Source organism: Ochotona curzoniae, unplaced genomic scaffold (assembly GCF_017591425.1).
Source record: "Ochotona curzoniae isolate NIBS_2020 unplaced genomic scaffold, NIBS_Ocur_1.0 scaffold_3208, whole genome shotgun sequence".
Lineage (NCBI taxonomy): Eukaryota > Metazoa > Chordata > Mammalia > Lagomorpha > Ochotonidae > Ochotona > Ochotona curzoniae.
Genome location: NW_024467106.1, coordinates 20,145,878 through 20,172,620, shown reverse-complemented (window position 1 = coordinate 20,172,620; position 26,743 = coordinate 20,145,878). Strand labels below are relative to the sequence as shown.

Below are 26,743 nucleotides of genomic sequence, written 5' to 3'. Positions count from 1 at the left end.
CACCAAATTTTTAGTGTATAAAGTTAAGCTATTAAATTTTACAAAGGCCTTCCATGTTAGTGGAAAATGTATCGTATGAAAAAACTTGATGGATTTTAAGGTTTTTATGTCCCTCAAAATTTATCTTTGAACTTTGTTTTTCCCATGCACTTCTTGACATACCCTCCTTTGTGAAAATTATCCTGCTGTAAGCACTCACAATCCTGTGTGTGCAGTTGTGTGTGAACCCGTGTGAGCACACAACACACCTGTGTGAGCATGGGGCACACCCCAAACCGCTGTCTGCAAATCATGGCAAAAAGGAGATTATCTTTTACATTGAAACGGTAAAAGAAGAAAAGAGAAATACAACAAAAGTAGCCTAATCAGAAAATTCTGACAAGCTGGGTGAGCAAGCCGAAGTGAACATTTCTTTGGCCTTTGGCAGGTGCACAGCCCCTATACCCACGAGTGCAAAGGCTAACACCAAAAACAGTCCAGGGAAAGAGGACCCACATGTCCAGAGCTGGTTACTGAATGAGCTGACCGACCTGCTTTGCCGGCTGCCTGGTGGGCTCGGCATGAAAACTGCTCCCAAGAGGGGCAGATCCAGAGTGCAGAGACACCAGAAACACAGGTGTGTGTTGGGAACAGTGACACATGCCAGAAACATGGGTACATGCCAGGAACAGAGACTCCTGTCGAGAACCTGGGTATGACTTTCTAGAGGGGTCATGGATGCATGGGAATGAGTTCTGATCGGATGTTATCAGTTGGAACTGGACTCAAGGTTTTTAAAAATGATTTTGTGGAATTACGGGGTTTGCTTGCGGTAGTTCTGCGTGGATGGTATGTGAGGCAAAGAACTGCCAGATTTTCTGATTCTGTCCTACAATGGGAGCAACCCCGCAGTTGGGAGGCAGGGTCACAGGGTCGCAGTGGTGAGGATAGCAAAGCCACTGAGTTCTTTGGAGAATGAACTTCCACATCCTCATCCAACCGGAGCATCATTCTAGCAACCTCTGCACCGGCGGGTGAATTATGAAGTTGGCTGAGAGGGGTTGCTAAGGAACAACTGTATGTAAATGAATGTTGGTGTCACCAGAGAGGGATGGAGCAATGGATGGTTTTCCAAGTAGATGTTTTTGTCTTTGCACAGTGGTCTACCAGCAGAGAGGGGCAGCGAGAAAGGACCGGGGCCCTCTCACTCTTCTCACCCAGCCAGAGCCAAAAGAAGTGCAGTCCCGGTGTCACAGATGCGGGCTTCAGACACCGGTGGGCTCCAACCAGAGAGAGCCGGCAAGGCCCAGCAGAGCAGAGGAAGCCTGCCTCAACTGTCTGCACAGTTGTGAGATTCCTCCTCGCACCCCATTTCCTGCCTAAGGACCCAGGGAAAGGCAGAGAGGAAGAGAAAGGGCAGGATAGGAGGGGAATGGAAGCGGAGGCGACAGTGTGAAGCACAGAGCAGACGGCATAAAGAGTCCCTCTCAGGGTCTCTGGGAACCCAGCATCCTCTTCAAAGCCAGTGACTTTCAATACCTCTGTGACTATCAGCTTCCAGTCCCAGTCCCCGGGCCACCCTCTTCATTGAGGCAGGGATTGTGCTGGTGGCGTTAACTGGTCAGCCCTTGGCCTGGCACCTAGCAGGTGTGCAAGAACCATTTGTAGTGAGAAGCAATGGTGGGGTCTGTGGTTAAACAAAGGGTGCAGGACACGCAAACAGAGCAGGGTAGGGCTCTTAACCAGGCTGAGGGCGACTCAGAGAGCCCTGAGAGGTGGCTTGCCCCCTCCGGCTTGGGTGACGAACCAACAGTTCTCTGTGCCTGGTTCATTCTTACTGGGGACAGTCCCTTTCTTTCTTGCCCAACCGGAGGGACAGAGACCCTCAGAAGCAGATCTGGAGTCTCTCTGTGCCTTCCCATCAAGCTGTGCTGTGAAGTGCTTGCTGGTAACGGGGCCCTTCTGTACGGCTGTGCTGTCTGCAGGGTACAGCCTAGAAGTGCATCCTGTTCCTGGGACACTGAGACAGTTTCACCAGCTTGCAGAAATATCTCCTCTAAGGGGGCTCCTGGTGTGTGCAATACAGACTGGCATACATGGTCATCCATGGTCCCTAGTCCCCACCATGTGGTCCAGACATATTATATCGATTCCCTGGAAAGCTATTTTTATATGCATTCTGTATTTAGGGAGGGGTTCTAACATGAAGTCATAACCACTGGGTGAATTTCTACACGTCAACTGAAACCCTCTTATCAAGATTTCAGCCACCTTTGGCCTTCTCATTGCAACTTTTACAGCTGTCACACGGGCCAGTGAGTCACCTGTTTGGACGCTGCTGGTTATTTCCCATGATGGGCACAGCTGCAGTGAGTCAAGGGAAAACGGTCATCAGAAAGGAGGAGAGGGCTTCTGTTTTGGTAAATGTGGATGGTGAGGAAACGGACAGGTGGAGATACGGCATGGCCTTCTGTGGGCCCCTGTGGCTGCTGCCCCCTGTCTGTCAATTGAGGGAGTGCAGTGTGCCTTAGAGTGGTATCTGCTGTCAGCTGAATTCCCCAAGTCTCCAAAGAGGTTGTAACTAATGGGGGGCCAGAGGGCGGGGCAAGCGGCAAGCCACTGGGCACTGGGTAAGAAGAGACAGGGAGCTGGATGGGAAGTGGGGCTTCCCATTCAGTTCCCTGCTTGTGGCCTGAGAAAGCCATTGAGGACGGTCCAAAACCTTGGGATCCTATACCTGGTGGGAGAGCCAGAAAAAGCTCCTGACTCCTGGCTTCAGAGTGGTTTAGTTTGGCCGTTATGGCCATGTGGGGAGTGAATGAGTGGATGGAAGATCTTTCTCTCTGTCTCTCCTCTCTGTATATCTGACTTTCCAATGAAAATGAATAAATATTAAAAAAAAAAAAAAGAATGGAGACGGTTGGTTTCTTGTTTGTAAGGCTTCATCACTCAGGCATTATCCTGGCAAGTCTATACCGAACACAGGTCCCCTGCCTCGCTGGAACAGAGCCCCAGGTGACTCCTGGGACGGACAGACTGGGAGCCAGGGTGAACCTAGCATGCTCCTTTACAAACAACAAGAGAGAACACCTGACCCTGGCTCAACAAAGGCATCTAGGTAGTCTGGGGCCATTTACAAACGCTGCCAAGCCAGCCACGCTGGAATCCCTTACACAGCACGGTGCTGGAGGCGGAGCTGCTACAGTGGACAGGCTTGTCATCTGCAGTGCAGACTCCAATCCTAGCTGTCTCTGGAAAGCAGTGTCACACTGGACAAGCCTCACCTTCTCCACCTCTCAAAGGATGATTCTGGGGTCCAGTGTTGTGGCACAGCACGTTAAGCCACTGCTGGTAACACCGGCATCCCACATGGGCACTGGTTTAAGTCCAGGTGCTCCACTTCTGAATTGGCTCCCTGCTAACGCCACCAGGGAAACAGTGGAAGAAAGCTCAAGTGCTCGAGCTTCTGCATGACAGACCTGCATGAAGCTCTTGGCTTCCGGCTCCGGCCTGGCCCAGCCCTGGCTGCACTGCTGTCATTTCGGTGAGTGAACCAGCACATGGGAGATCTCTATCTCCTCTCTCTTTCTAACTCTGCCTTTCAGAAAAACAAATCTTTTAAAGAAATGAAAATAAAAAGAACAACCTTAGTTATGCTGAACATATCTTCTTCATAGAGCTGTTGAGAGCGTCTCCAAGGCAACACATGTGGAACAAACTTGGTAGATTGCAACATGCTCTAGCAATGCTCATTATTAAGCGTGATTTTATTACGGGCCGGGACCAAATGCTTTCTGGAATACATTGGCAGTTGTTTACTGAAAGCCAGGGGAGGGAGGGAAGAGGGAATTCCTTTAATGAGAACAACACTTCCTAGCAAGTCTGTAGGAAGCCAGGGTTCCACTGCAGGAGGGGGAGCAGCCTGCAGCCTGGCTGCACCCCCTGCTGTGGGCCTGCTGTCCACAGTTACACCTCCCTTCTGTCAGCCCTGATGCTGACCTGCTGCCATGGCTGCTGGCCCTGGAAGGGCAGGGGACAACTGAAGGGCCTAGAATCTGTAGCCAAGGTGATGAGACCATCTATGTGGAGATGGGCTTGTTTTCTCAGGCTCTTGGAGCCTCTATTTGAAAGTCACAAGAGCTATTACTAAAAGGAAGTTCTCACGTGGCAGACAACACATTCAATATTGATCTCACCTGCTCCTGACAGTGTACCTGGTAGACACCCAAGTTACAGATGGAGACATACAGGATGGAGGTGCAGGGATGGGCTGGGGCAAACATCTGGCTCTGTGCAGCTCGGCCACCCCCCCCCCCATATCACTGACCCCCTATCTTACACTCTGCAGCCACAACCCTCATGATCAACAGGCGTCAGCAGCTTCCCTAGGTCGCAATGAGGGTTCCCAGCAAGCTCTGCTGTTTACTGGGGAGCCCCGGGCGAGCCACTCCATCTGAGACCTGGTACTCTCACCTTGATAGTGTCTGCCCAGGGCTGGACTAGGACGCAAGCCAGTGCCGTGGGCATAGTTGGTACTCATCTAAGCTTCCCTTTCTCAGTGCTGTCCCTCTGCCTAGGCAGCCATAGGGGACACTGCTCCTCCTGTGCAGCAAGGCTGTTCCTATGACATCAGGATTCCTCAGTGAGGTAGTGAGGGGGAAAAGCTGTGCCCTGTCAGGGCCAGAGGCAGTGGGGGTATGGCTTGAGCGCAGTCTTGGCGCTTCTGTCAGTGAGGGCCCACAGTGCCTCCTTGTGGGCAACTGGACCGACCACAAACCAATCTCACTGGGTTGAAGGACCTGGAGACCATTCTGGGTCCTTGGACTCCTAGACAACACTCAGAAATGAACTCCGGGTCCTTACACCCTGTGGGCTCCTGGACAGTATCCAGAAACGGACTCTGAGTCCTTACACCCTGTGGGCTCCTGGACAGGCCTTGATTCCACACTTAAACCCACTGACCCCTCATTCATCCTGTGTCTCAGTTCAGAACCTTTCCTGGAGCTCCTCATTCTGCACCATGAACACTTGGCCTCTCTTGCTCTTCAGTAGGATGTGTGCCCCCTGTCCCAAAGTGCCAAAATTAGACTGCACATTGCCTGGGGCCGGAAGACCCCTCTTCCCTCCTGTTTCAGATTCAGCACTAGGCATATGATGAAGTCCTAGGACACACCTGCTGAAGGAATGAATGACCCCACAGTGCCTTTCCCCCTAAATAATTCCCAAAAGATGAATAAAACTAGTACATTTTTCTCTCAGTTCTTCCTTTAAAATATCTCACAGAATACTGAAAAATACTGGGGCTATTGCAACAGTTCAATTGGTTAATCCTCTGCCTTCAATCACCAGCATTCCATTTGGGTAACCAGTTCGTGCCCCACTACTCCACTTCTGATCCAGCTCCCTGCTTGTGGCCTGAGAAAGCAGTGGAGGATGGACCCACATGGGTCCCCAAGGGGACTCCTGGCTCCTAGCTTCAGATCAGCTCAGCCTCAGCCACTGTGCCCCGATTGTGCGGGGGGCAGGTACTTGGTCTCCTGCGGGCTTTTGCTCTCTGCTCTCTCCCACCATTCAGTGCACACCGCCCAGGCTGGGGAACACTCCTGGAATAAGCTCTCCTTTCACGCCACACTTTCTGCCTTGACTTTCCTTTAGCTGTATATGCATGTCGTTCATGTGCCTCAGATCCACCCAGTGGTTCATGCTCACATAACACACCGCTGGGTTCAGTGCCCAGCTCTCCTCTGTGTTCGGTCTTCTCACAAACAAACGGTGGCGTGCTCCAGACTCTGTTTTTGAATCCTGTCTGAGCCTCTTCCGTCATGCACATTCCTGCACATTCTGTTTTCTCTTGCCTGTTTTGTGCTCATCTGAGATGTTTTTCTACCTTCTAATGCACGAAAGCACTCCGGCTTTCTTCCACCTGTGAGTCAGTCTGGAGGGGAACCCAGCATATTGTGACTCTGCTTTGTCACACAGACGTGGGAGTGGATCTGGCTTTGGGTGGGCCTTTGGTCAAGCTCCATGAAGGGACTCCAGGGCCTTCTGGGAAAGCTGGGGTTTCATGTCAGTGGACAGGGTTCTGGGACACTTAGAAGCGGGCAACATGCTGGGAACAACCTGTTCCCAGTGAGACCCGTGAGACCAGAGCCCCAGGCCTGACCCGGCCCTGCCTGGCTCCCACACCTCCTCTCCCCCGCCTTCCTCTGCTCCTAGCTTTTGTGTTGGCAGCTCACTCTGCTCCTGGGCCCTCCTTCTTGGGTTTCTGATGCGTCTCTCCATGACTACCAAATGCACTACAGAAACAGGGTGACACAGAGTTCAGTGGTGGGTGGAGGGCCCTGCCCCAGCTTGCAAGACCCAAGGCCTTCTTACTGTGTGGATGCTCTGGGCCAGAGGAGTGGCCACCTGCTGGGCTGCCTGTTACACTGCAAGGAGTACAGGTCCTCCAGGGGTTCCTTGCAGCAGCATGGGTCAGTGACACACACATCTGTCAGTGCCACAGAGGAGGGTCGTGTCTGCCCTAGGCACCTCAGTGCAGGCTGGTGTGGGCAGGCAGATGCCTGACTCTCAGAGTCACTCACCTCAAACTGGATCAGCACCGTGCCACTTTCGAGGCCCTTCTTGAGCTGCTCCATGGAGCCTGCCAGCGTGTCGCCACCCTCGGGACGCAGGGGGAAGATGGCCTGGGGGAAGAGCTGGTTCAGTTCATCTTCAGATCTGATCTCGGCAAGTGTGTGCACAGCTGCAAGGCATGAGATGGGGTGTCTGCAGGGCAGCCACAGTCTGGATCCCCACTTCCCTTACCAACTTGTCCTTGGGTGCTGGGGTGCAGAGGGCTGGGCACTCTTTAATATGGGACCAAGTCCATGGCAATCATTTTCACCTAAGCCGTGACTTCTCAGGGAAAGATTCAATGTGTGTTAATCACACGGACCATGCACTCATCTCTCTGGTTGGTGTTAAGGGTCAGTATCAAGCAAGAACAGGCTTCTGCCAGCAGCAGGGAGTGGACAAGAATGCTCTGACGGTAGCCATTCTTTGTCTGCTCTCTGGGACTTGGTCATTTCCCCCTTACTTCATGCTCTTCCTTCCTGGGGTCTTTTCATATACACTCAAACTGTGGCATCTGGGGGACATGGCAGATGCCTGCTTACATCCTATACTGAACTGCCCGAGTTCAAGTCCTTACCCCAGCCCAATTCTACCTTCCTGCTGATGTCAAGGCAATGGTAGGCATGATAAAACACAACAAATCAATGCCCAAAGGGGTCCTGGTAGCAAAAAGGTCCCCCACCCCTGCATGCCTGCCGCTCACTCTCCAATGGGAGACCTCAGTGGAGTGACCGGCTCCCAGCCTCAGCTCCTTGGCCACTATAGGCTTCTAGGCAGTGACTCAGCAGAAGGGAGTGCCTTTGTTCAAATACAGAAATATAGCTGTTAAAGCTGCCATCAGCTGTGCCAGCATCCCATATGGGAGCCAGTTTAAATTCCTGCTGCTCTTCTTCCAATCCAGCTCCTTGCTAATGATCCTGGGAAAGCAGTGGAGATTGGTCCAAGTGCCTGAGCCCCTGAATATACATGACTCTTGGCTCTTATAGTCATGTGGCGGGTGAGCCAGTGCCTGTAAGAGCTCTTCTTTCCCTCTCTGTAACTCAGAAACGGGGTATGTTCCTGGAGAAACACGGGGCAGTCCCAGGCTATCCCTGTGACTCCGGGTTATTGGATTAGGCTCCGCCTTTCCAGCCCTGACCTCTTTCCTCCTCCTCCTCTGGTCAGATTCTCTCTTCTGGTCCAACTCCATGTTGGTAAAAACAAGCCTTCCTCCGGACCTTGCACGCTCCTCCCTCCCACCTGCCTGGCTCTATTGCCTTTTTTCTTCTGCAACCTCCCAAATCAATAACTTGGCGATTACTTCTGAACTTTCCCTTGCCACTCAGACAGAGAAGTGGCTCCCTCACTCAGAGGCTCAGTATTGCCTGCAAGAGAACAGGGATATTGAAAGAAAGTAACCACGTGGCTGCAGGGGGTCACAATGTTGCCTCTGGGCTCACTCTCCCCCACTTTCCAGGAGAGGGAGTGAGCTCTCAGGGCAGGTGGCTTGTCCCCAGGGAGCCAACCTGGCGGGGAGGGACGCAGGAACCTGGTTATGCTATCTGACTCCAGTGACCTCATTCTTCCAGCTGCCAACAGCAGCTCAGCTCCTCCTGTGCCATCCTGAGGGCGTGATGAGCTGTACTACCATCAGAGTGTGATGCCTGTACTACCATGGACTTTTTAGCATTTTCCTTCCAATGAATTTGTTTCTACCAAAATGTTTACTTAAGCAAGAAACGTATTACTAGAAAGCCAACTGTTCTGTCAGCTGCTAGTCTCCGCACATTGAAATCCTTCTCCTGAAGCAGGTGTCCCCCGCCCCGCCCCCCGCAGGGCCCAGAGTGGGGATGGGTAGGAGGGACTTGCCTGCTGGTCTCTCCCTGAGACACCAGCCAGCCACATGTGCACCACTGTGAGGAGAGGCCTGCTTGTTGCTGCCAGAGAGCAATTCCCTGCCAATCACATGGGAGGCGGGGCACCCGCCACCTCTGGGACTCTGCTGCCCCATGCTCTGCTCTCGGCTTGGGAAAAACACCACGAAGCTCTGAGGAGAGTCACAGGCCTCGGGGAGGATGGTGATGACACAGAGCAACTGGTGCACAGTGAGCCCCCGCTGGGTACTGGCCTGGGGCTGCTGGGATTCGGGCAGCGGCACCTGCACAGCTGAGGAGCTGGGATCAGGGCTCATCCTGCTGGCTCTGGGCTGGGAGCTCTGGTGAGGCAGACAAGCAGTAGCAGCGCAGGATGGGGCTGCGTCTACACAGGCAGAGCTGTGTCTACACAGGCGGGGTTGCATCTACATGGATGCAGGGGTGGGGCAAGGATGCGTAGCCATGTCCCATCCTCATGGCCAGTGCTGTCAGGTTGCGTGGGAGGCCTTCAGGGACATGGCTTGTTACGGCACAAGCGTAGCAACAAAAGCAGCAATGACAGCCCGTGGAGGCCCAACCCAGGCCAGGCGCCATGCCAGGTGCCTTTGGCCCTACGGGTCATCGAATCTCCCTAAGAACTTGGGGTGGGGTGTGGTGGGAGAAGAGACTCTGGCTGTGCTCCTGTTACCCTGCCTGGAAATGGAGCTGCAGGCAGTGTGGAACTTGCTCTGGCTCCCCTAGTGCCTTGGTTCAGGAGGCAAAGCTGGGGTCACCAGGCTGGTGCTGGCCCACTTTCCTCTGTGCCAAGGCATGGGTCAAAGGTAACCAGCTCCTTCTAAAGGGTTCAGGAAATGCAAAGATGTGCTGGGATGTGGGAACAACAGGGAAAGGCTCCGGTCCTGCGTAGGAGAACGGCAGGTGCAGGCCACCAAGCCAGGCCTCCTGGGACCAAGAGGCAGACACCTGAGCCGTGATATGAGTATTCCTGATTTTCTCCAGTGCATTCTGGGAGTGTAGCCCTCTGCCCCACCACATACACACACTGGTGCACCCATGGGGGTGCCTCCCCCCCAACAGGCGGGCAGGGGGGGGGGCAGTTACCTTTTCGTCGGATCACCAGGGCCAGCTCCCGCGAGTGCGACTCCCGGCTGGCCTTGATGAACATCACCACTTGGTCGTGCGTGTGCTCGGAGATGTCCCGGCCATTGATGAACACGATTTGATCCCCTTCGTTCAGCTTAGGAATGCAGGTGTCGGCCTGTGTGCGGGGGAGGAGCGAGTTCCCGCGGTTACCGGGATGCAGTCCTTGGGGAGGTCTGGCAGAAGGCACGGCACTCTCATCTCTCACACCTGGGCTGCTGGGGCTAGCTTGTGCTGGGTGGCAGTGGGACTTGAAAGGCTAAGCTGGCTATGGGAGTCCATCACACTGACCACCATGTAGCTGCCTTTGGTTTTTAAGGTGGACAGCTAGAGATGGATAGAAGGAAAGACTAATGTGTTCTGCGAGGGGGCCTTGGTAGAGGCAGAACGCATCGGGGAGAGGAGACATGAAGAGGCTGTAGCCGATGGCAGAGCCTTCTCAGAATCCTTCTATAACAACAAGGGTGAACCCTAAGCTGAAGTCCCAAACACTCCCTGGCAGCTGGCACAGTAACTCTGATGCTCTGCTCCACAAAAGCCAGTGATGGGAAAGGTACCAGGGAAGGTGGATATTGTCATCATCCACAGCAAGATGAGCTGGACACCTTATGAACACCCAATACAAAACTTTAGGAGGAAAAGAAAATAAACGATCTTAGGAGGCCTCAGGAGAGAGCTGGGGGCATGGGGTGCGGGGCGTGGGGCTGGCGGTGAGCTGGTGGGACCAGCACAGGGTCCACATTTCTACCCAGAGCAGCCTGTTTCCTCCCATCGAGCATCACTTCTCCACGAGTCACCCCGGGACCTTGCCACAGATGCAGTTCTGCCTCCGCAGCCTGGGCTGAGACCTGACAGCCCCTGCGCCTGACAAGATCCCTGCCTATCTGACAAAGACCCCGCACATCTGAGCGGGATCCTAGGTGGTGCAGGTGTCCAACTGCCTCCACTGCGCCAGAAAGTTCTGGAAAATCTATCTACATAGGCACAGTTATACATTCTTTTGCTACCACGAAAAAAACAATCCCCCTAATAAAGCAAGCCCCCAACACACACACAAGAAAGAGGAACCTGTTAGGATTCAGACAGGGGAAGCAACAGGTGACACATTTACTCACAGGTGACTCGGGGTTTATCCTGGAGACCACGAGCGGCATCTTCTGATCCACTCCTCCCTGTGATCATTTTAAAGCAGAAAATCAAGTGAGCTGCTCCTGGCCACCCAGGGATACCAATGAAGGCAGGGCTGGTGGCCAGGAGGGGGCTCCTGTTTCAGGCTCTGCAATGAATCGCAGAGCTTACGGCCCTTCCGGAACGAGGGAAGACCCTGATCCCTCCGGGTCTGTAGGGAGAAGCAGAACTGGGAAGGCTGGGAAGCCACCTTATGCTACGCCACAGCCCAGGAAGCTAAGGTGAACCTGGAAGGAGGAGCTCCTACAATCTTTGAGTAGCAGAGAGAGAGAGAAGATCATATCTCATGCTAACATCTCACAGCCCCACAATGGTTGGAACAGCTGTGCTGAACCCAGGGCTCAGGAACTCCATCTAGGTCTTCCCACGTGGGTCACAAGCGCCCAACTCCAAGCCAGCCCCACTGTCTCCTAGGGTCTACACTAGCAGAATGAGGCTGGAGTAGGAGTGGGGACAGGCACCAAACCCAGGCACTCCTAATGTGGGAAGTGGACATCTGACTGGCATCATGGTCAGGTCAGATGACTGCCACAGGTTCCTTTCTATGACTGCCCAGGCCATGGTCCCAGCGCTGCTGGGGAAGGGAGCTCCCAGAAGGGCTGCGGCCTCAGCAGAACTCCAGCTCCATGAGCGCTCACAAGGGGCGGCAGGTCCCAGGAGGCCACATGCCTGTGCTTGCTGTGCTCTGCGGGGTGGCTGGGGACTTTGCCCGTTAAGGGCCCAGAGAGGAAATGTTTTGGGTCTCATGAACAGGAGGCCTCTGGTGCACCTGCTGTGCCGAGCCACCGAGGGAACAATGCAGCGGGGAGCTCACCTGCCCAACAATGCCTTTCACAAAGACCCAGAGGATCTAGTCAGCAGCCAGGCCCTGCTAGAGACAGCCAGGAAAAGGGGCGGGCCATGCCCCCCGATGGAGCAGCCTGAGCTGCACTGAGGGCTGCGCTGCAAGTCCTGGCCGAGCAGAACATCCAGATTCACCTGCAAGGTGGGCTTCACAACAGATGTTGCTGCTGATGCCAAGAACTCAGGAAGGTGGCATGACTAGCGTGCAAGGCCAGCACCAGGCCCAGAGAAGGCACTGGGCTTCGCTGCGGCTCATTCCGAGGGCTGAGCCGATCTCCTCGGCTAGTTTAGGAAGTCAAAAGCTCCTCTGAAGACAGGCTCCTGGCATGAAGGGCCCTAACAAATGTGGATGCAAACCTTCAGGTTAAATCCAAACTTCCCATCTTCATCAGGCGTGATCCGGATTAGGACCAGGTAGCCGTCACTGCCGTCATTCTGGAAAACATTCGAAAGTGGTCAGTCGTGGAGCTTCTGGCTCGGGGGTACAGATGTGGGGCCAGCGGCAGGGTCAGGGTGATGCACTCACCTTGTCGCAGTAGTACTGGCTGCCGTCCTCGGTGGAGGCCCCTCGGCTGGCCCTGTGGGGGTCCTCTGAGACCTTCTGGTCCATGCCATCAGGGGAGGAGGAGGAGGAGCCTGGAGCGTTTGAAGACACAGAACTGGATGACTTCTGCGTCAGGCAGCTTGGGGCTGGATTGTTCTCGGATAAGCTCCTTCATCGTGGGGAAGGAGGAAAGATTTTAATCACTGGGTCGGTGTTGGTCACTCGCGCAAGCATTGCTGATGGGGCACATCGGGGGCAAAGGCTGGCAGCTCAGGTGGGCACAGGTCCCTGGCAAGTGCAGCAGAGCCACAAGGCCCAGCCCCATGTCGTCTGGTTGCCCTTGCTCTCTTCTCTCTTACCTCCAAAGCCTCCCACTAACAGGAGGATGGGATCAATATCCAGGCATCTCTGGGCACTTGGCTTTCCTGGCCACTCACAAGGCCCCGAGAGGTGGGTCTCGGTGCTGCTACTGACCCAGGCGCTGCCCGGCAAGCTCCCCAATGCACCTGCCTCCATCTCCCCTGTAGGCAACCTCCCCTCCTTAGTCCCTGCTTCAGGAGACTCTCGACCACCCTGTCTCCCATCCCCAGTGCGTGTGCTCTGCCTGTGACACTCCGAATGGTCCAGGAAGAGCCCATGTTTTTCATGTTTCTCTACTGACAGAGATCCTTAGGTGTTTTAGAGTTGCCCTGTCCAAAGTGATGATGTGGGCTACCTAAATGTCCATGAATGCAAATGAAGCCTTCCTCTGACCAGTTCAGCCAGGCACATGCCCGACGCCAGCACAGGGCAGCAATGGCTATAGGAGCATTCTGCCATACAGGAAGTCATGTTGGACAGGTCCATCCCATACACTGACAGCTGATGAAGGCTAAACAGACCCCTAGGGTCACCAGGCCCAAGTCCCATTTCACAGGCGCTGGCTAAAGACTCAGACAAGATTCCAAAGGTTGAGAGGTCCCAGGCCTTGTCCCCCCTGGGCTGACAATGCCATCTAATCTCACAGGGCTGCCAGGACTGACACGTGTCACTGCCCCCACCCCAGCCCCCTTTCAGAGTCACATGCCTGGCACAGGTGCCTGAATCCACCTGCAAAGATGGGGTTCTCTCCAATCAAGACCCTGTTTCATTCCAACCTTATACAAGGCAGAGCGACAACAGAAGGGCACACACGGAAACTTAGCTAAGGCAAAAACAGGCATTACTAAACCCTTTTCCAGCTCTTCTCTGTGTTTTTCCCTTAAAAACTGGGCTTCTTTGTATCCTAGAGGGTTCAGAGCAGCTTAATTTAAACAAGAAGTGTGCATCGTATTCACAACCTTGATTTTCATCTGAATAAAACATTGGGACATTGGGCAACTGACTGAAGCAGAAGCACTGCTATGAGCAAGCAATGATCAAAGGAAAAGTCTGGCCTTGTAGTCCTAAGTAGTCATTCGAGGGAAGGCTTGTGATGAATTTCAGAGAACTGAATTCAGTTTCCCAACCCAAATGAGACTTAAATTAAAAGGAAGCTAGAAAGACCCTGCAAGGCAACTTTGCCGGGACTTACTGTTTACAAGAGCACCATCTAGTGGCAGAAGGGGCAACTGTTACACTCAAGTGGCAAGCTGTACTTGGTGCCACAGGTATGGACTTGACCAGAAGTTGCAAAGGATGCTCGCCCATCTGTAACGTCCCTGAGCGGGGAGAGGAGTGGCTGGAAGCAATGCCAAGGGCAAAGGGCATGTGGGAAAAATCAGAAAAACAAGGCTACGATACAGAGGTGCATGGAGTAGTCATCTCAATAAAACGGCAATGGATTTTTCTATTCTAACAAAGTAAAGAAACTCCAGAATTTGTGGATTTCATTGTATGAGGCTTTAAGGTATGTTTCTTTACTTTGTTAGTATGCATGCAATTAACAAAGATTTTTTTCGCACTATAAAACTCAATGATTGGGCCCAGCGGTGTGGCCTAGTGGCTAAAGTCCTCACCTTGAACGCGCCAGGATCCCATATGGGCGCCGGTTCTAATCCGGGCAGCTCCACTTCCCATCCAGCTCCCTGCTTGTGGCCTGAGAAAGCAGTCGAGGACGGCCCAAAGCTTTGGGACCCTGCGCCCGTGTGGGATACCCGGAAGAAGTTCCTGGATCCTGGCTTTGGATTGGCATAGCATCGGCTGTTGCGCTCACTTGGGGAGTGAATCATCGGACGGAAGATCTTCCTCTCTGTCTCTCCTCTCTGTATATCTGACTTTCCAATAAATAAATAAATCTTAAAAAAAAAAAACAACTCAATGATCTATCCAGAACAGCCCCGGTATTTAAAAATAATGGTATGCTACTAGACTATTATGACAATCAGGGCAATGCTCAAGCCTGGCTTATAAGAGGGGTCGGAGAGACTTCTTGGAGCTAATGAAGTAGTGAATCACGTGGCTGCGATTTGGCCTGATGGACCATGGACATTCTGGTGCCCAGAATGGGCAGACAGACGGTGGGAAGGGGCATCAGTGATGGGAAGAAAAAGTAGCTGGAGGACACGGCACTAGGATGCCAAGAAGGAAGACCCCAAAGAGCGGGGCCAGAGCCCAGGTGCTGCTGAGGAAAGCCACTGTGGGGGAGGAGAGCACATGGGACTGTGGAATTGGGGTCCTCTGAGGGGAGGAGCAAAGGCAGGCAGAAGCATGGTGGGTGGGACAAAGCCAGTGACTGGGGAGGGAAGGAGGAGGGCAGACAGAAGCAAGGGGTCTGTCCCTGAGACAGGAGGAGAAGGACTACACAGAGTTTTGTTGTGATCGACCAGCGTCAGCGCGGCCAGTGTGGGGCAGATGGCCAATGGACCATGGGGACACAGCCTTCGTGGCACAGTTCCCGGGCACTCAGTTCCTTTCCTGACGTGGAATGACGGTCTCTGAGTCTGCTCCTACACAGCCTCTGAGCTGCCGGACACCTCCAAATCAAGAAGGCACCTGCTGACCCTCAGCCAACTCACTCCTGGATGCCCCGGTGGGACGTCTGCCCCGTCTTGGTCCTGGGTGGCACCCAGCATGCCGCCCTGCTCACTGGTGTCACAGTAACTTTGGGCTGCAGGGACATATCGTGTGAGATTGCTCTTGTGATGTGGTTGTGAAAGCCGAAGTTGGTGGCACCCCGTTGTGAACACCTGGGAGCCCCATTTTGTCCCACCTTTCCTGTCCTCTGTCCAGACACTGGTCTGTCTGGCCATCTAGCTAAATCATTACTAATTCTTGCATCTACCAAGTGCCAGGTAATTGTGCCAGGTTCAAGGGAAAGACAGGTAGCAGGGGCCCCAGTACTTGGGCCATCCTCTGCCGCCTTCGCAGGCACATTAGCACAGACCTGGACTGGAAGCGGAGTGTCAAGGACTCGGTGTTACAGACAGTAGCTTAATCCACCATGCCACAATGGTTGGGCCCAAGTAACTGCGTTCTTACTAACCATGTCGGAGACCTGTAAGAGTCCCTGGCTCTGGGGTATGGCCTGGCCCAGCTGTGGCTGTAGCGGGCATTTGGGGAGTGAATTAGTATACGGGAACTCTCTTTCTCTCAAAAAAAAAAAAGTTTAAAAAGCAAAAGTCTTTTGCATACCACCCTAATCTGCCCTGACATTCATTTCTGGCAGCTTCTGTTCTGTACGTCACTGTCCCTCTCTGTCATCTGGGTGGGACTGGAACGGTTTTCCATTTTACTGAAGAGTGTGGTCTCATGTGGAAGTAAGGAACAGAATACAGAACGCTGGCAGTGACAGCTTTGTTCAGAACCCCCTCCACATACAGGTGCCTCCTCCGCAGTGCACTGCCAAGGCTGTACCTCTGCAACCATCCACTTGGTGGCGCTGCTACAGATATGGAACCTCAGGGCCCATGTTCAGCCAGAGCCGCTCCTCTGGGCGTGCAGCCAGACATAAGGGACTTTTCTAAGGAACTTTCCGCTTTCCTCCCCTACTCATATTTTACTCTTCCTCCAGCTAGCGCCCTGAGCCCTCCGACTGCTCCCCCAAACCTCTCCTCTCCTCAAACAACAACAGTGTGATGACGAGGAGGACAAAGTATTATCGGCCCAGCTGGCCTGGAGCTTAGTGGATGGAGGCAAATACCTGCCTGCCCCAGGGGCCAGCAAAGGCCGTGGGCGGCTGTGTACTGTGGACGTGGCACTGATGGAGCACCTGTGAAGGGCTGCATGCCCCAGTGCATGAAGCACGGCTGGCCACTCCCCTGCCTGGCACTGGCCACCTGACCATTCCAGTTCTAAGTAGCTGCCCTACCATGGCCACGCCAGCCTCTGCAAAATGCCCTCTTCGCTTGCACACCAGCCCGTGGTTCAGGGCCCTCGGTGGAGTCTGGGTTCTACCTAGCCAGGTGCTGGCGACAGCACTGTCAGCTGCAGAGGGCCAGGGGCTGTGTCTATGACCACGTGAGGCTACCAAGCACTCGGACAGCAGTTGGAGGGACACAGGACCCGAAGGCCTCCTTCTACCTCACTTTAAATCAGCTGGCAGCTGCTGATCTGAGGCAGTGAAGGCTCAACAACCCCTCAGCAAGGTGGCAGAGCCAGGCAGCAAGCTGCAGGGAGTACGCGTGTGTGTGCATGCCTCCCAGAGCCCGAGGAGACACTTCCCACGGAGCCGCAGCGAGGACTCACGCTCGGCCTGGTCATAGAAGCCGCACGGCTGCCTTGTCTTTCTACACAGGCTTGCAGTTTTGCAGGGCCACACAAAGCAGCCTGCTCGACGATGGGGCAGTAGGCTGCTGGCTGGCATGAGAGACAGTGATCATGACGATAGCACAGTGGCAGGGCAGGCCACAGGGAAATCACCCCCATGGGGATTATGTAGCCGCAGGTGTTGAGAACAAGTCAGCCACTGTGGGCAGGGGACAGAGCAGCAGCACGGTCCTGCACAGCCCGGAGCAGGGCATGCCACCCTTGTGCTGGTCTCCAGCATAGCCAGTGTGGACTCAGGGCCTTAAGCCTGGGAGCTACGGTGGTAACGGTTCACAGATTAGCTGATGTGCCCGCTGGCTGATCCTGTGCTGTGAGGGGAGGCATTGGGTTTCTATATCTTGGCCACAACATGAAGCTTCACAGAATGGACACCCAGCAACTTAAGACTGACTTCCCAACAGTGTATCTGATCATGTCACACTCTAGCTTAAAATGTCAGTTATGTTCTCCACCTTACCTACTTCAAAAGTGATTTGAGCTAACCTGCCCTAACCTTCTTCCACGATGCAGCCAACTGAACTCACTGACACGGATTCATAAAAAGGCCCATGTAGTTGAACCCAGGAAGGAAGATAATGGATTGTTCTCCAAGAACCAGGCTCAGCGGTGCGGTTGAGCTAGCCTGGGATGCCCTTGTGTGTTCCTGGGTTTGTGTCTCAGCCCTGCCCTCTGCTCTGACAGCTGGGTCCTTGGCACCCACGTGGGATATCCTGACTATGTTTCTGGCTCTTGGCTTTAGTCTGGCATAGTCCTGGCTGCTGTCTATCTCACTCCCTGTCTCTTTGCCTTCTGAATAAGTAAATAAAGACTGTTCTAAAGTGGCAGGTACAGAGGGTTAAGCACAGAGGGTTAAGCCACTTCTCGGGTCACCTGCAGCCTGTATCAGAATGCTTAGGGTGGAGTCCCGCCTCTGTTTCCAATCCAGCTTCCTGCTAACGCCTCTAACAGACGGTGGCTTGAGTTCTAGGGTTTCTGGCAGCCCCATGACAGGTGCGGATGGAACTCTGCACTCCTGGCTTTGGCCTGGCTTGGCCCTGGCGTTTCAAGCACTTGGCAACTGACCCAGCAGGTGGAAGATCTCTCTGTACTCTGCCCTTCAAATACACAAACATTTTTCTTAAGCAATATTATTTAAATAGAAAAAAGAGATAAGAACAACACAGAAACCCAGCCTGATTTAGCTAAACCATTTTGGACAAAATTTTGACAAACAGAGATGCTACCCTGTGCTACTTTCCACTGAAAGCAGAAAGCAGCAACGCCAAGGGCGCAATTCCTGCTCTCAGAAGGTAGTGTGTAGTTCCTGATGAACCGGCATCACGGGAGGGCGAAACTCTGACCCTCTGGACTGCGGGTGATGCAACTTTTTAATTTTAAAAATTAATCTGCTTGAAAGCCAGAATGGTGGGGAGAGGGAGAGAGAGATTTTCCATCGTCTGGTTTGTTTGGCTTGGTCCTTTGTGCTGGACCAAGCCAAAGCCAGCAGCCAAGAACTCCATCTGGGTCTCCCACGTGGGTGGTAGGGACCCAAGCACCTGGGCCATTGGCTGTTGCCTTTGCAGCTGCATTTACAAGAAGCTGAACTGGAAGCAGAGCAGCCAGGACTTGAACTGGTGCTCTGGTATGGGATTTGGAGTCCCAAGTGCTAGCTAAACCTGCTATGCCACAACGCCGGCCCTTGGGATGATTTAAATTGGGCTATGCTCAGGACCTGGGGATGCCACACAAAACATATGGACAGAAAAAGTACGGAGCCCAGGTACATAGCCCACACAGGCAGAGTGGGGCCCACAGCCCCTGTTGGCAGGTGGTGCCCTGCTAAGCTGTCCACGAGCAATGGCTCCTTCCTGCTCTCCAAGCACAACCCTGGACCTAGGTGGAACCCAATGACCGAGGCCTGGCCAGCCAGCAGGGAAAAGGCAGGTTTCTTACTCTCGGTGCGGACTTCGGTTCTGGGACACTTCGGAATCACTGTCTTTGGGGGACAGGGGGCCCTTGTACGTGTAGAACACGTCTTCAGTCTCTGTGATGTAGGTCATCTCGTTGGCGAGGTTATCCACAGACGAGTGCCGCGGCTTGCGGATTTCATGCCGGAGCCGAGGGCTTCGCCTGGGGTGGGGAAAGGTCGGGTGTCAGGCAAGGGAAGCAAAGCGCCCTGAAGACCACAGGGGAACCAAGACCAGGGAGGAAAAGGTGCCTGGAGCTTAGGGCTGGGCCGAAACCCGAGTTCTGCTCTTTCTGCTGCAAACAAGCCCACAGCCCTCCCGGCTCGGCCAGGTGCTTCCCCTGCTTGGCCAGGCACCTCCTCCCCGGGCCAGCTGCTCCCTTTCTGTGCATCAGTAGCTGGTCCAGAGGGCCAGGCATCCTGATGTCAAAGCTTTCCTGAAAGGTTACTCTGCGTGGTGTGCGTGGGAAATAGACACTGCCCTGAAGCTAACCGTACTTGTTTATCACAGAGCTGTGTAGAGTGCTGCCCAGGCACTGCAGTTCCCACAGCCACACAGCTTGCCAGGGATCCTAGAGCCGATCCATCGTTAACCCTCTAAGGGCAGCAGCTGCTCATGCAGAATCATCTCTAATGTTCCAAAGCCCAGAAAGACAAGCTGTGGCCAGGGGCGACTAAATGCATTTCAGCATCAGTCATCGAAAGGATGTTCAATGTTCTCGACGCTAAGCAATGGACCCGGCTGTAATCCTAACACAGCGTGAGCCTGTGCCAAGATCCAAGCGACCCCATCCAGATGCACAGCTGTTCTGCCCGTTCACAATACAGAGATGTCTTCCTAGAAGAACGTCTCAGTGCTCCAAACCACAGAAAAGACGCAGTGAGACTTGCACTTCACGGGAACAAGTTCCCTCTGCAATGGCCCTCAGGTGCAAATGGGCCTATGGAAAGCAAGGTCACCTCCACCTCTTGGGGGGTCTGTGAAGCTGGGGTTCTGCTCACACAGGCAATGACGCATCTGCCAGTGGGCAGCACGGCGGAGGTGGGACATACCAGTTGGGAGTGATGGGAGGGGACCGGGATGGCAGGCTCTTGGTTTCAAGGTGTTCCACCGACAAAGATCTCCGCATGGCCGGGTTCCACACCATCCCGCCGATCACCTTTTTGCAGTATTGGTGATTTACAGACCTGGAAAACCAGATGCAGCTTCACTTTCCACCACAAAGACATGAGAGGCTATGCGTGCTTTCTCCCCCGGCCAGACAGCCGCTCCCACTCAGACGGCAGCAGCCAGTCCTTCGTGACTCGCCCTGATGTGGTATCTTTTCTGGTCCTCACTATGTCAGGCCACAGAGCTGTTTCCAGAATACAACCAAGCCTCACCAGATCAGGAACGATTCCAGGGTAACTCAGATATACAGTTCACTTCACATGTAGGAATTCTCACGCCAGCCTGGCTAGCATGAGCAATGTCACTAGCCCTCCTTCTAGATGCTCTTGCTTATCTTGCCAGGCAACAGTCATTGCCATCAATCCCGGGGCACTGTTGGCTACAGAACCCCAGAATACATGCAGGCAGTGGTTTCCAGACCCATTTTCTGAACATGCGGTCCCTAAAACTGACTTCTGAACTTGACTAACCTCTTAGCATCAGAGAACACCATTATCTCATAGGAGAAAACTTGAAGCCTGCTTTGGAAGTTCCCAATCCAAACATTCTACACATTTCCTCGTGACCTTCAACCAACCGACCAAAACAGAACAAAGACTGAGCAAAAGAACAAAGGCAATACAGAACTCTTCCTAGCACATGATTCACTCATTCGTGCCAAAGAACAGGGTGGCTGCCCTGGTCGCTATGCTCCCAGCAGCGGGGTCGGCAGCATCTTCCCTTGGGGGCGGTCTGGCCTCTTTACCACAGCACCATGGACCAAGGGCACAGTGTCAGAACAGGGGGAGGGAGCTGCTCCATTGTAAGGTTTGTTGGAACAGACTCCTAAAAATATGTCACAGTTATTAACAGAGACTCTTGGAAGAAGTGTTCCACTGTCCCATTACCTTGGAAAATAAGGAACTCACTTCTTTCCATGGAACTCTTTAGAGCAGGGATGCACACACGTGTGGACATTCTCCTTTGGTGCTGGGTAAGCACATGACCTCTGCAAGTCTCCCCACCTCTTAAGTGGAGGTGATGAGACAGGGGTCTCAAAAGTCAGCTGGAACTGATACTGGGAGTCCCTGCTGCCTTGTGCCACCCCCACACCCCAAGTGGTTCCTCATGATGGATGAAAGATAGCTGCATGGGCTGACTGCGGTGGGGCAGGCCTGTGACTGCAGAAATTAGCAGTTACGGTTCTGTTGTCACCCTTACAGAGCCTGCAGAAGCTGAGGCTTCCATGGAGGAAACCGAACCAGACCTCCTGAAAGCCCACCTGGAGAGGTCAAGGGTCTGGCTGAGCCCAGGCCTCTACTTGTCCCACCAAAGCACTGGGCCTTGGACCCTTTAGACCAGCAGTCCCAGGGACAGTAGGGGGTCTCATCTGGAAACCCCATTCCACACAGGTCAAAGACCCACTATTTAAAATTGCCGGGGACCATCAGGATTTCAGATTTTAGGGTTGGGGGAGTTTGAAATAGCTGAGTGAACTTTATGAGGTCTACATCCCTAAATGAAAATTAGAAATCCAAAATGTTTCAAAATCTGAAATTCTTGGGCTCAGTGTAGTGGCTTAGCAGCTAAAGTCCTCGCCTTGCATATGCCGGAATCCTACATGGGCACAGGTTCTAATCCCTGTCGTCCTGCTTCCTTTCCAGTTTCCTGCTTGTGGCCTGAGAAAGCAGTCAAGGATGGCCCAATGCCTTGGGACCCTGCACCCAAGTGGGAGACCCAGAAGAGGCTCTGGGCTCCTGGCTTTGGATCGGCTCAGCTCCAGCCATTGAGGCCACTTGGGGAGTGAATCAATGAACAGAAGATCTTCCTCTCTGTCTCTCCTCCTCTCTGTATATCTGCCTTTCCAATAAAAATGAACAAATCTTCAAAAATCTGAAATTCCTGTGACACTCAAAAAGTTTCAGAATTGGGGGCATTTTGGATTTTTTGGATCCAGGAAGCTCAACTTGTACCAGATGGGACAGAAGAGTCCTCTAGCCAAGGTCTCCCTGCATGCCTGACCCATAGTAGCACGGCTGTTGACTTAAGCCACCAAAATAGCAGTATCTAACTCAAGTTTATACTGAGACAATAAACTATGTCCAGCAGCAGAGACAAGAGATGCATCAGAACACTGGAGATGGGACAGGTGTTTGGCGTAACGGCTCAAGCCACCACACAGTACACCCACATTCCACATGGGGGGCCTGTTCAAGCCACCGCACAGTACACCCACATTCCACATCGGAGTGCCTGTTCAAGCCCCGGTTACGCCACTTCTCATCCAGATTCCTGCTAACACATTTTAGAGGTGGCAGATGAAGGCTCAGGCCTTGAATCCATGTTACCCACACGGGAGACCCGTGTGGAGCTCCTGGCTTCTGGTTTCTGCCTGGCCCAGCCTTGACCGATGCAGTCAATTAAGGAAACGAACCAGAGGATGGCATATCTCTCTTTCTGGCTTTCAAATAAACAAATAAATCTTAAGGAAAAAAATATCATACAGGGTCCAGCATTGAGGTATAGTGCATACCACCACTGCTTGCAACACTGGCATCCCATACGGATAATGCTTTCTGTCCTGGCTGCTGTACTTCTTCTTTTAAAGAGTATTAATTTTATTTTTGTTTGTTATCTTCCTTTTCCCTCTCATAATAGATCAATTTTTTAATAATGTTTACATAGTTAAGGAGAATGTGAACCACTGATTAGGATGGGAAGGGTCCAAAAATGTGGGAAAGTGGATAAAGCGTCTACTTTCAGTCTTCCTTTCTGTTCTCCCTGTTTCTAGAGGAAGATGAGAGAGAGGAGGAGAGGGCCGCTCCCAGCAGCCCAACCACATCAGTACCCGAGGATGTGGGACAGCCACCTGATGTCACTCCAAGGTCCCTGGTGTGCAGCATGTTTTGAGGGTACTGCTTAAGTGGTTTCAACAATTCTGAGATGTTGATTTTGTTGCTCCAAGGTTGAGAAAATCCCTCCAAGATCCACTGGCTGTCAGAGTCCACCTCAGAATCTCGACTCCTGGCTGTGGTACTTCTAATCCGGCTGCCTGGAACCAGGAAAAGCAGCGGAACACGGTCCAAGTGCCTGGGCCTCACCACTCACATCAGGGGCTCAGATGAACTAGCTCTGCTTTGGCTCAGCCTGGGCTGTTACAGCCATCCGGTGAGTGAACCAGTGGGGGTGGGAAATTGATGTCTCACTCTCTCTCCTCTCTCTCTCTCTGTAAATAGTCCAAAGAAATAAATAAGTCTTAAAAAAAAAAGTACCAGAGAGAATTCAAAAGATAAACATGTAAAGAATATATTTGTTCTTGGCTAAGAGCAGACACTAAGAATATTTAGCTCCATAAATAGCATCACTGATACTAACAGAAAGGGTCACTGGACTGTCTGAGGCAGTTCCACTTATGAAACAATGGCTCAGACGTGGGCCTTCCCTATTTAGCAACTGCAGCAACCAACTCAGACACGACTTTGAAAAACCAACAAATTATTTTGAAATTATAACTTGAAAAATAATGTCTGCCACATCTCACGTTTATTTCAAAGGCAGTCTGAGACCAAAGAAAGCAAGGATAAACTGCATGGTGGTTTCATTTACAGAATAAATACAATTTAATTGAAGCTACAATTTATGTCAACTGCATACACATTTATATACATTTCTTTGGATTAGTCATTACATAATGTTAATATCATTCCTGTAGACGATGGTACCGTCTCACAGATGGTTACAACAGCTAATAAGTATGTGCCTGGCAGAAATACTCAATAACTGCCAGCTACAATTATACTATTATTTTGGAATTGTTATAGGTAGCCCATCCCAAACTCACTGGACTCTACAAATCTGAATTTACTGCTTGAGCTCTTTCATTTATCTCAGAGGCAGGTATGCAGCCAGGCAGAGGATCCTATCTGCTGGTTCACTCCCCCAATACCTGTAAGGGCTAGGACTGGGCAGGACCAAAGCCAAGAGACAAAAATGCGGCAGGGACCCACGGACTCAATTCAGCATCACTGCCACATGGTCTCTGCATTGGCAGGGAGATAAAGTCAAACGCCAGTCAAAAGCTGGAGCCCAGTCCTCGATCCAGGTACTTTGATATGGGACCCAAGTATTCCAACTGGTGTCTTAACCATGCGGTTGAATCCCTCTCCCCTTATTCAGTCTTATGGAGCATTGTATGGAATTAATATCAACAGGAGAGGCTGGCTTAGTGGCACCAGGTTGGAAAAGCCCAACACGCTGGCATCAGGCTGCTACCTGGAGTCCCTGTCACATGCTCCTTTGCCGTGACAAGGTGTGGGACAGGTGCAACTGTGTGTGCTGGATTAGGCTCAAAGGATAGTAGGGGAGGGGACAGCAACAAATGCTGAGATACACAGGTGTCCTGAAACGCTGAGAATATGGACATCTTGGGCATTTGTGCTCAGAGACCCGACAGATCATTAGCTGGTGCAGGCAGCCCTGGGGTGCGGGCACTCTCTGCTCTAGGAGGTCCACCCTCTGACCAGGGCAGACAATGTCCTCTGGGCATACTCACTTTTTGGGGTTCCTGGAGCCCAGGGTCCAGTACTGAGAAAAAACATTCTTCTCCTGAGGTAGCAGCTTCTTTGCCTGGAAGAACGTGTGGTGCTCCACGCAGGACTTCCACAGGTTCTTACACGAGCGGTAACTGAGCATGTTGAAGGCCACGATGTGCTCCCTGGAATCCGTCTGGAACAGAACCAGGGCAGACATGAGCACAGCAGGCAGGGGCATTGTACCCACATGGGCAACAACTGGCTGGCAGGACGCTGGCTGGGAGGGCAGCCATCAGCATGGGGGGCAGGAGTGGGGTCTCATGAGTGTCGTACCCACAGGGGTGACAATCAGACAGCAGGACCTGGGCTAGGACAGCACCATGCCCACTCCCTGGGGTCCCAGGAGGGTTCCTGGGCAGGAAGTCGTGCCCACTTTGATGACACTGGCCATACACATGACCACAACCTACCTTTCCCCATCCATGCCCTCTGAGGAAAGCTTTTCCTTCACACCTGCCTTCCTTTCTGAGTTGGACATATTTGGAGCAACTAGACCCAGTGCGTCTGACCTGTTCCTTTTAAGATTTAGCCTTGGCGTTTCTCTCGCCTATCTGACAATGGCGATTTTGGAACCCTTGGGGTTTGTTTATCCACCTCCCACGGAGCACAGGGCTAAATTCAGGGAACCCAGGCGAATCATTTGTTTTGTCTTAATCCTACATGAGGGCAGTGTTTGGTTTTCACATCAAATGCCATCGTCAGCATCTTGGGTTGGCCTGTATCTTGCACTGGGAAGTTAAGCAACCCAGGTTTTCATCCCTGTTTGAACTTCAGTGTTCTTATTTTTAAGTTCACTGCTAGGCTGGACCGTTCTTAGTATGTATTGTCTTTCTAAAAATTGCAAAATGGATAGAGTAATGATTAGTGAAAACCATGCAGGGTAACAAGATTAAGTGGGATGTTGTGGTTCAGATGCCAGCTCCCCAACTCAGCGGCTGTGGGAGCCTCAGCTGCACCATGTCCAGGTCCTATTCCTGCCCTCCTCTGCTGCCAGGAGGAGCCATGGATGTGTCATGGACCCATGTTATAAGACACAGCCAGTCAGCCAGCCAGCCTTCGGGCGTGCTGCACACATCCTCAGAGGCAGCTGACCCTACAGAGGGCTTGGCTGTGGGCTTTCACCCCAATGCTCGTCTATTTCATCCTCACGGCTCCCCCAAGAAGTGGGTTTTACTGCATTTCTGGGAACATGCAGCATGGGCTAGGGGAGGCCAAATCACTTGTCCTGCTGCTCCTTGCAAGAGCCAGGATCTGAATCTCTGCCTCTTTGGAGGCTGATTCTCTGAGCAGGACACAGATGTGGATCCCACAGACACGTGGGGCTTCAGAGCCCCATGGCCGCAGCCACACCCAGCTCCAGACTCCCCACTAAACCTCCAGCTAGGACTCTCCGGGCCCTGAAGGACTGAGCGCGGAAGTCACTGTGCAAGGCAAGAAACTATACAGGGGGACCAGGACTCACCTGTTTTTGTCGCTGATGGATAAAGAACTTTTTCCTTTTGAAGGAAATTTTGAGGATGTTCACCCTGAAAAAAACATACAAAAACACACAGAGACAAAAAACAAAGAAAAAAATAAAATAGAAATCAAGCACAAGCATCAGGCACCAGCCAGCGTGCCGCCTCTCTGCCTGGGGGGCTTCTCGGCGTCTTGGTTTGCTCCTCGGGCAATGACAACAGCCCTGTGGCCTCAGCTGAGCACCAAGGAGCTCACTGACCTGAGCGCCACCCAAGAGCCCCTGGATTATGACGCAGCCTTTAAATAACAAGAGGCAGGGGCAGGGCTCTCTTCTATGACACAGCTGCCCTGCAGGGGCTGGTGGAGGTACAAGGAAGGCAGGCAGGGGCAGGGTGGAGCAGCAGAGGGAGGATGGGCCTGGCCCAGTGGGTCTCCTGGCTCTGTGACTTCACTGTCACATGTCAGGCACACCAGCCAAATAGCTGTGCTTAACTGGGCATTTTAAAAACACACCACACCACACCCACACACCCAGGTAGCTACAAAGAACTTCGCAAACACCCTCCATCAAGCCTTGCAACCATCTCCACACGTACAGATTGCTATACCCAGTTGTCCGATGAGGACACTGAGGTGTTCCAGGGTACTGGAGGCAACTCAGTCAGGAATGTTGGGATGTTGGGACCCAGGATCTGAGCCTGAGGTCTCAGG

The 26,743-nt window shown here is 52.7% G+C and overlaps 1 protein-coding gene across 2 annotated transcripts in view; it reads right to left on the bottom strand.

The window, feature by feature from the left end:
- PTPN3 (protein tyrosine phosphatase non-receptor type 3) overlaps window positions 1-26,743 on the bottom strand; it is a 101,429-nt gene that overhangs the window by 13,448 nt on the left and 61,238 nt on the right. Inside the window, exons 10-18 of one of the 2 annotated variants that reach the window (XM_040963483.1) lie at window positions 26,037-26,100; window positions 24,535-24,707; window positions 19,886-20,020; window positions 18,820-18,996; window positions 12,145-12,331; window positions 11,976-12,053; window positions 10,703-10,759; window positions 9,549-9,705; window positions 6,564-6,724 (exon numbers count right to left, since the gene is read on the bottom strand). In XM_040963483.1, the coding sequence (XP_040819417.1) occupies window positions 6,564-6,724; window positions 9,549-9,705; window positions 10,703-10,759; window positions 11,976-12,053; window positions 12,145-12,331; window positions 18,820-18,996; window positions 19,886-20,020; window positions 24,535-24,707; window positions 26,037-26,100 (1,189 nt within the window). The remainder of the gene's footprint in view (window positions 1-6,563; window positions 6,725-9,548; window positions 9,706-10,702; window positions 10,760-11,975; window positions 12,054-12,144; window positions 12,332-18,819; window positions 18,997-19,885; window positions 20,021-24,534; window positions 24,708-26,036; window positions 26,101-26,743) is intronic. The other variant, XM_040963484.1, reaches the window with a different exon arrangement.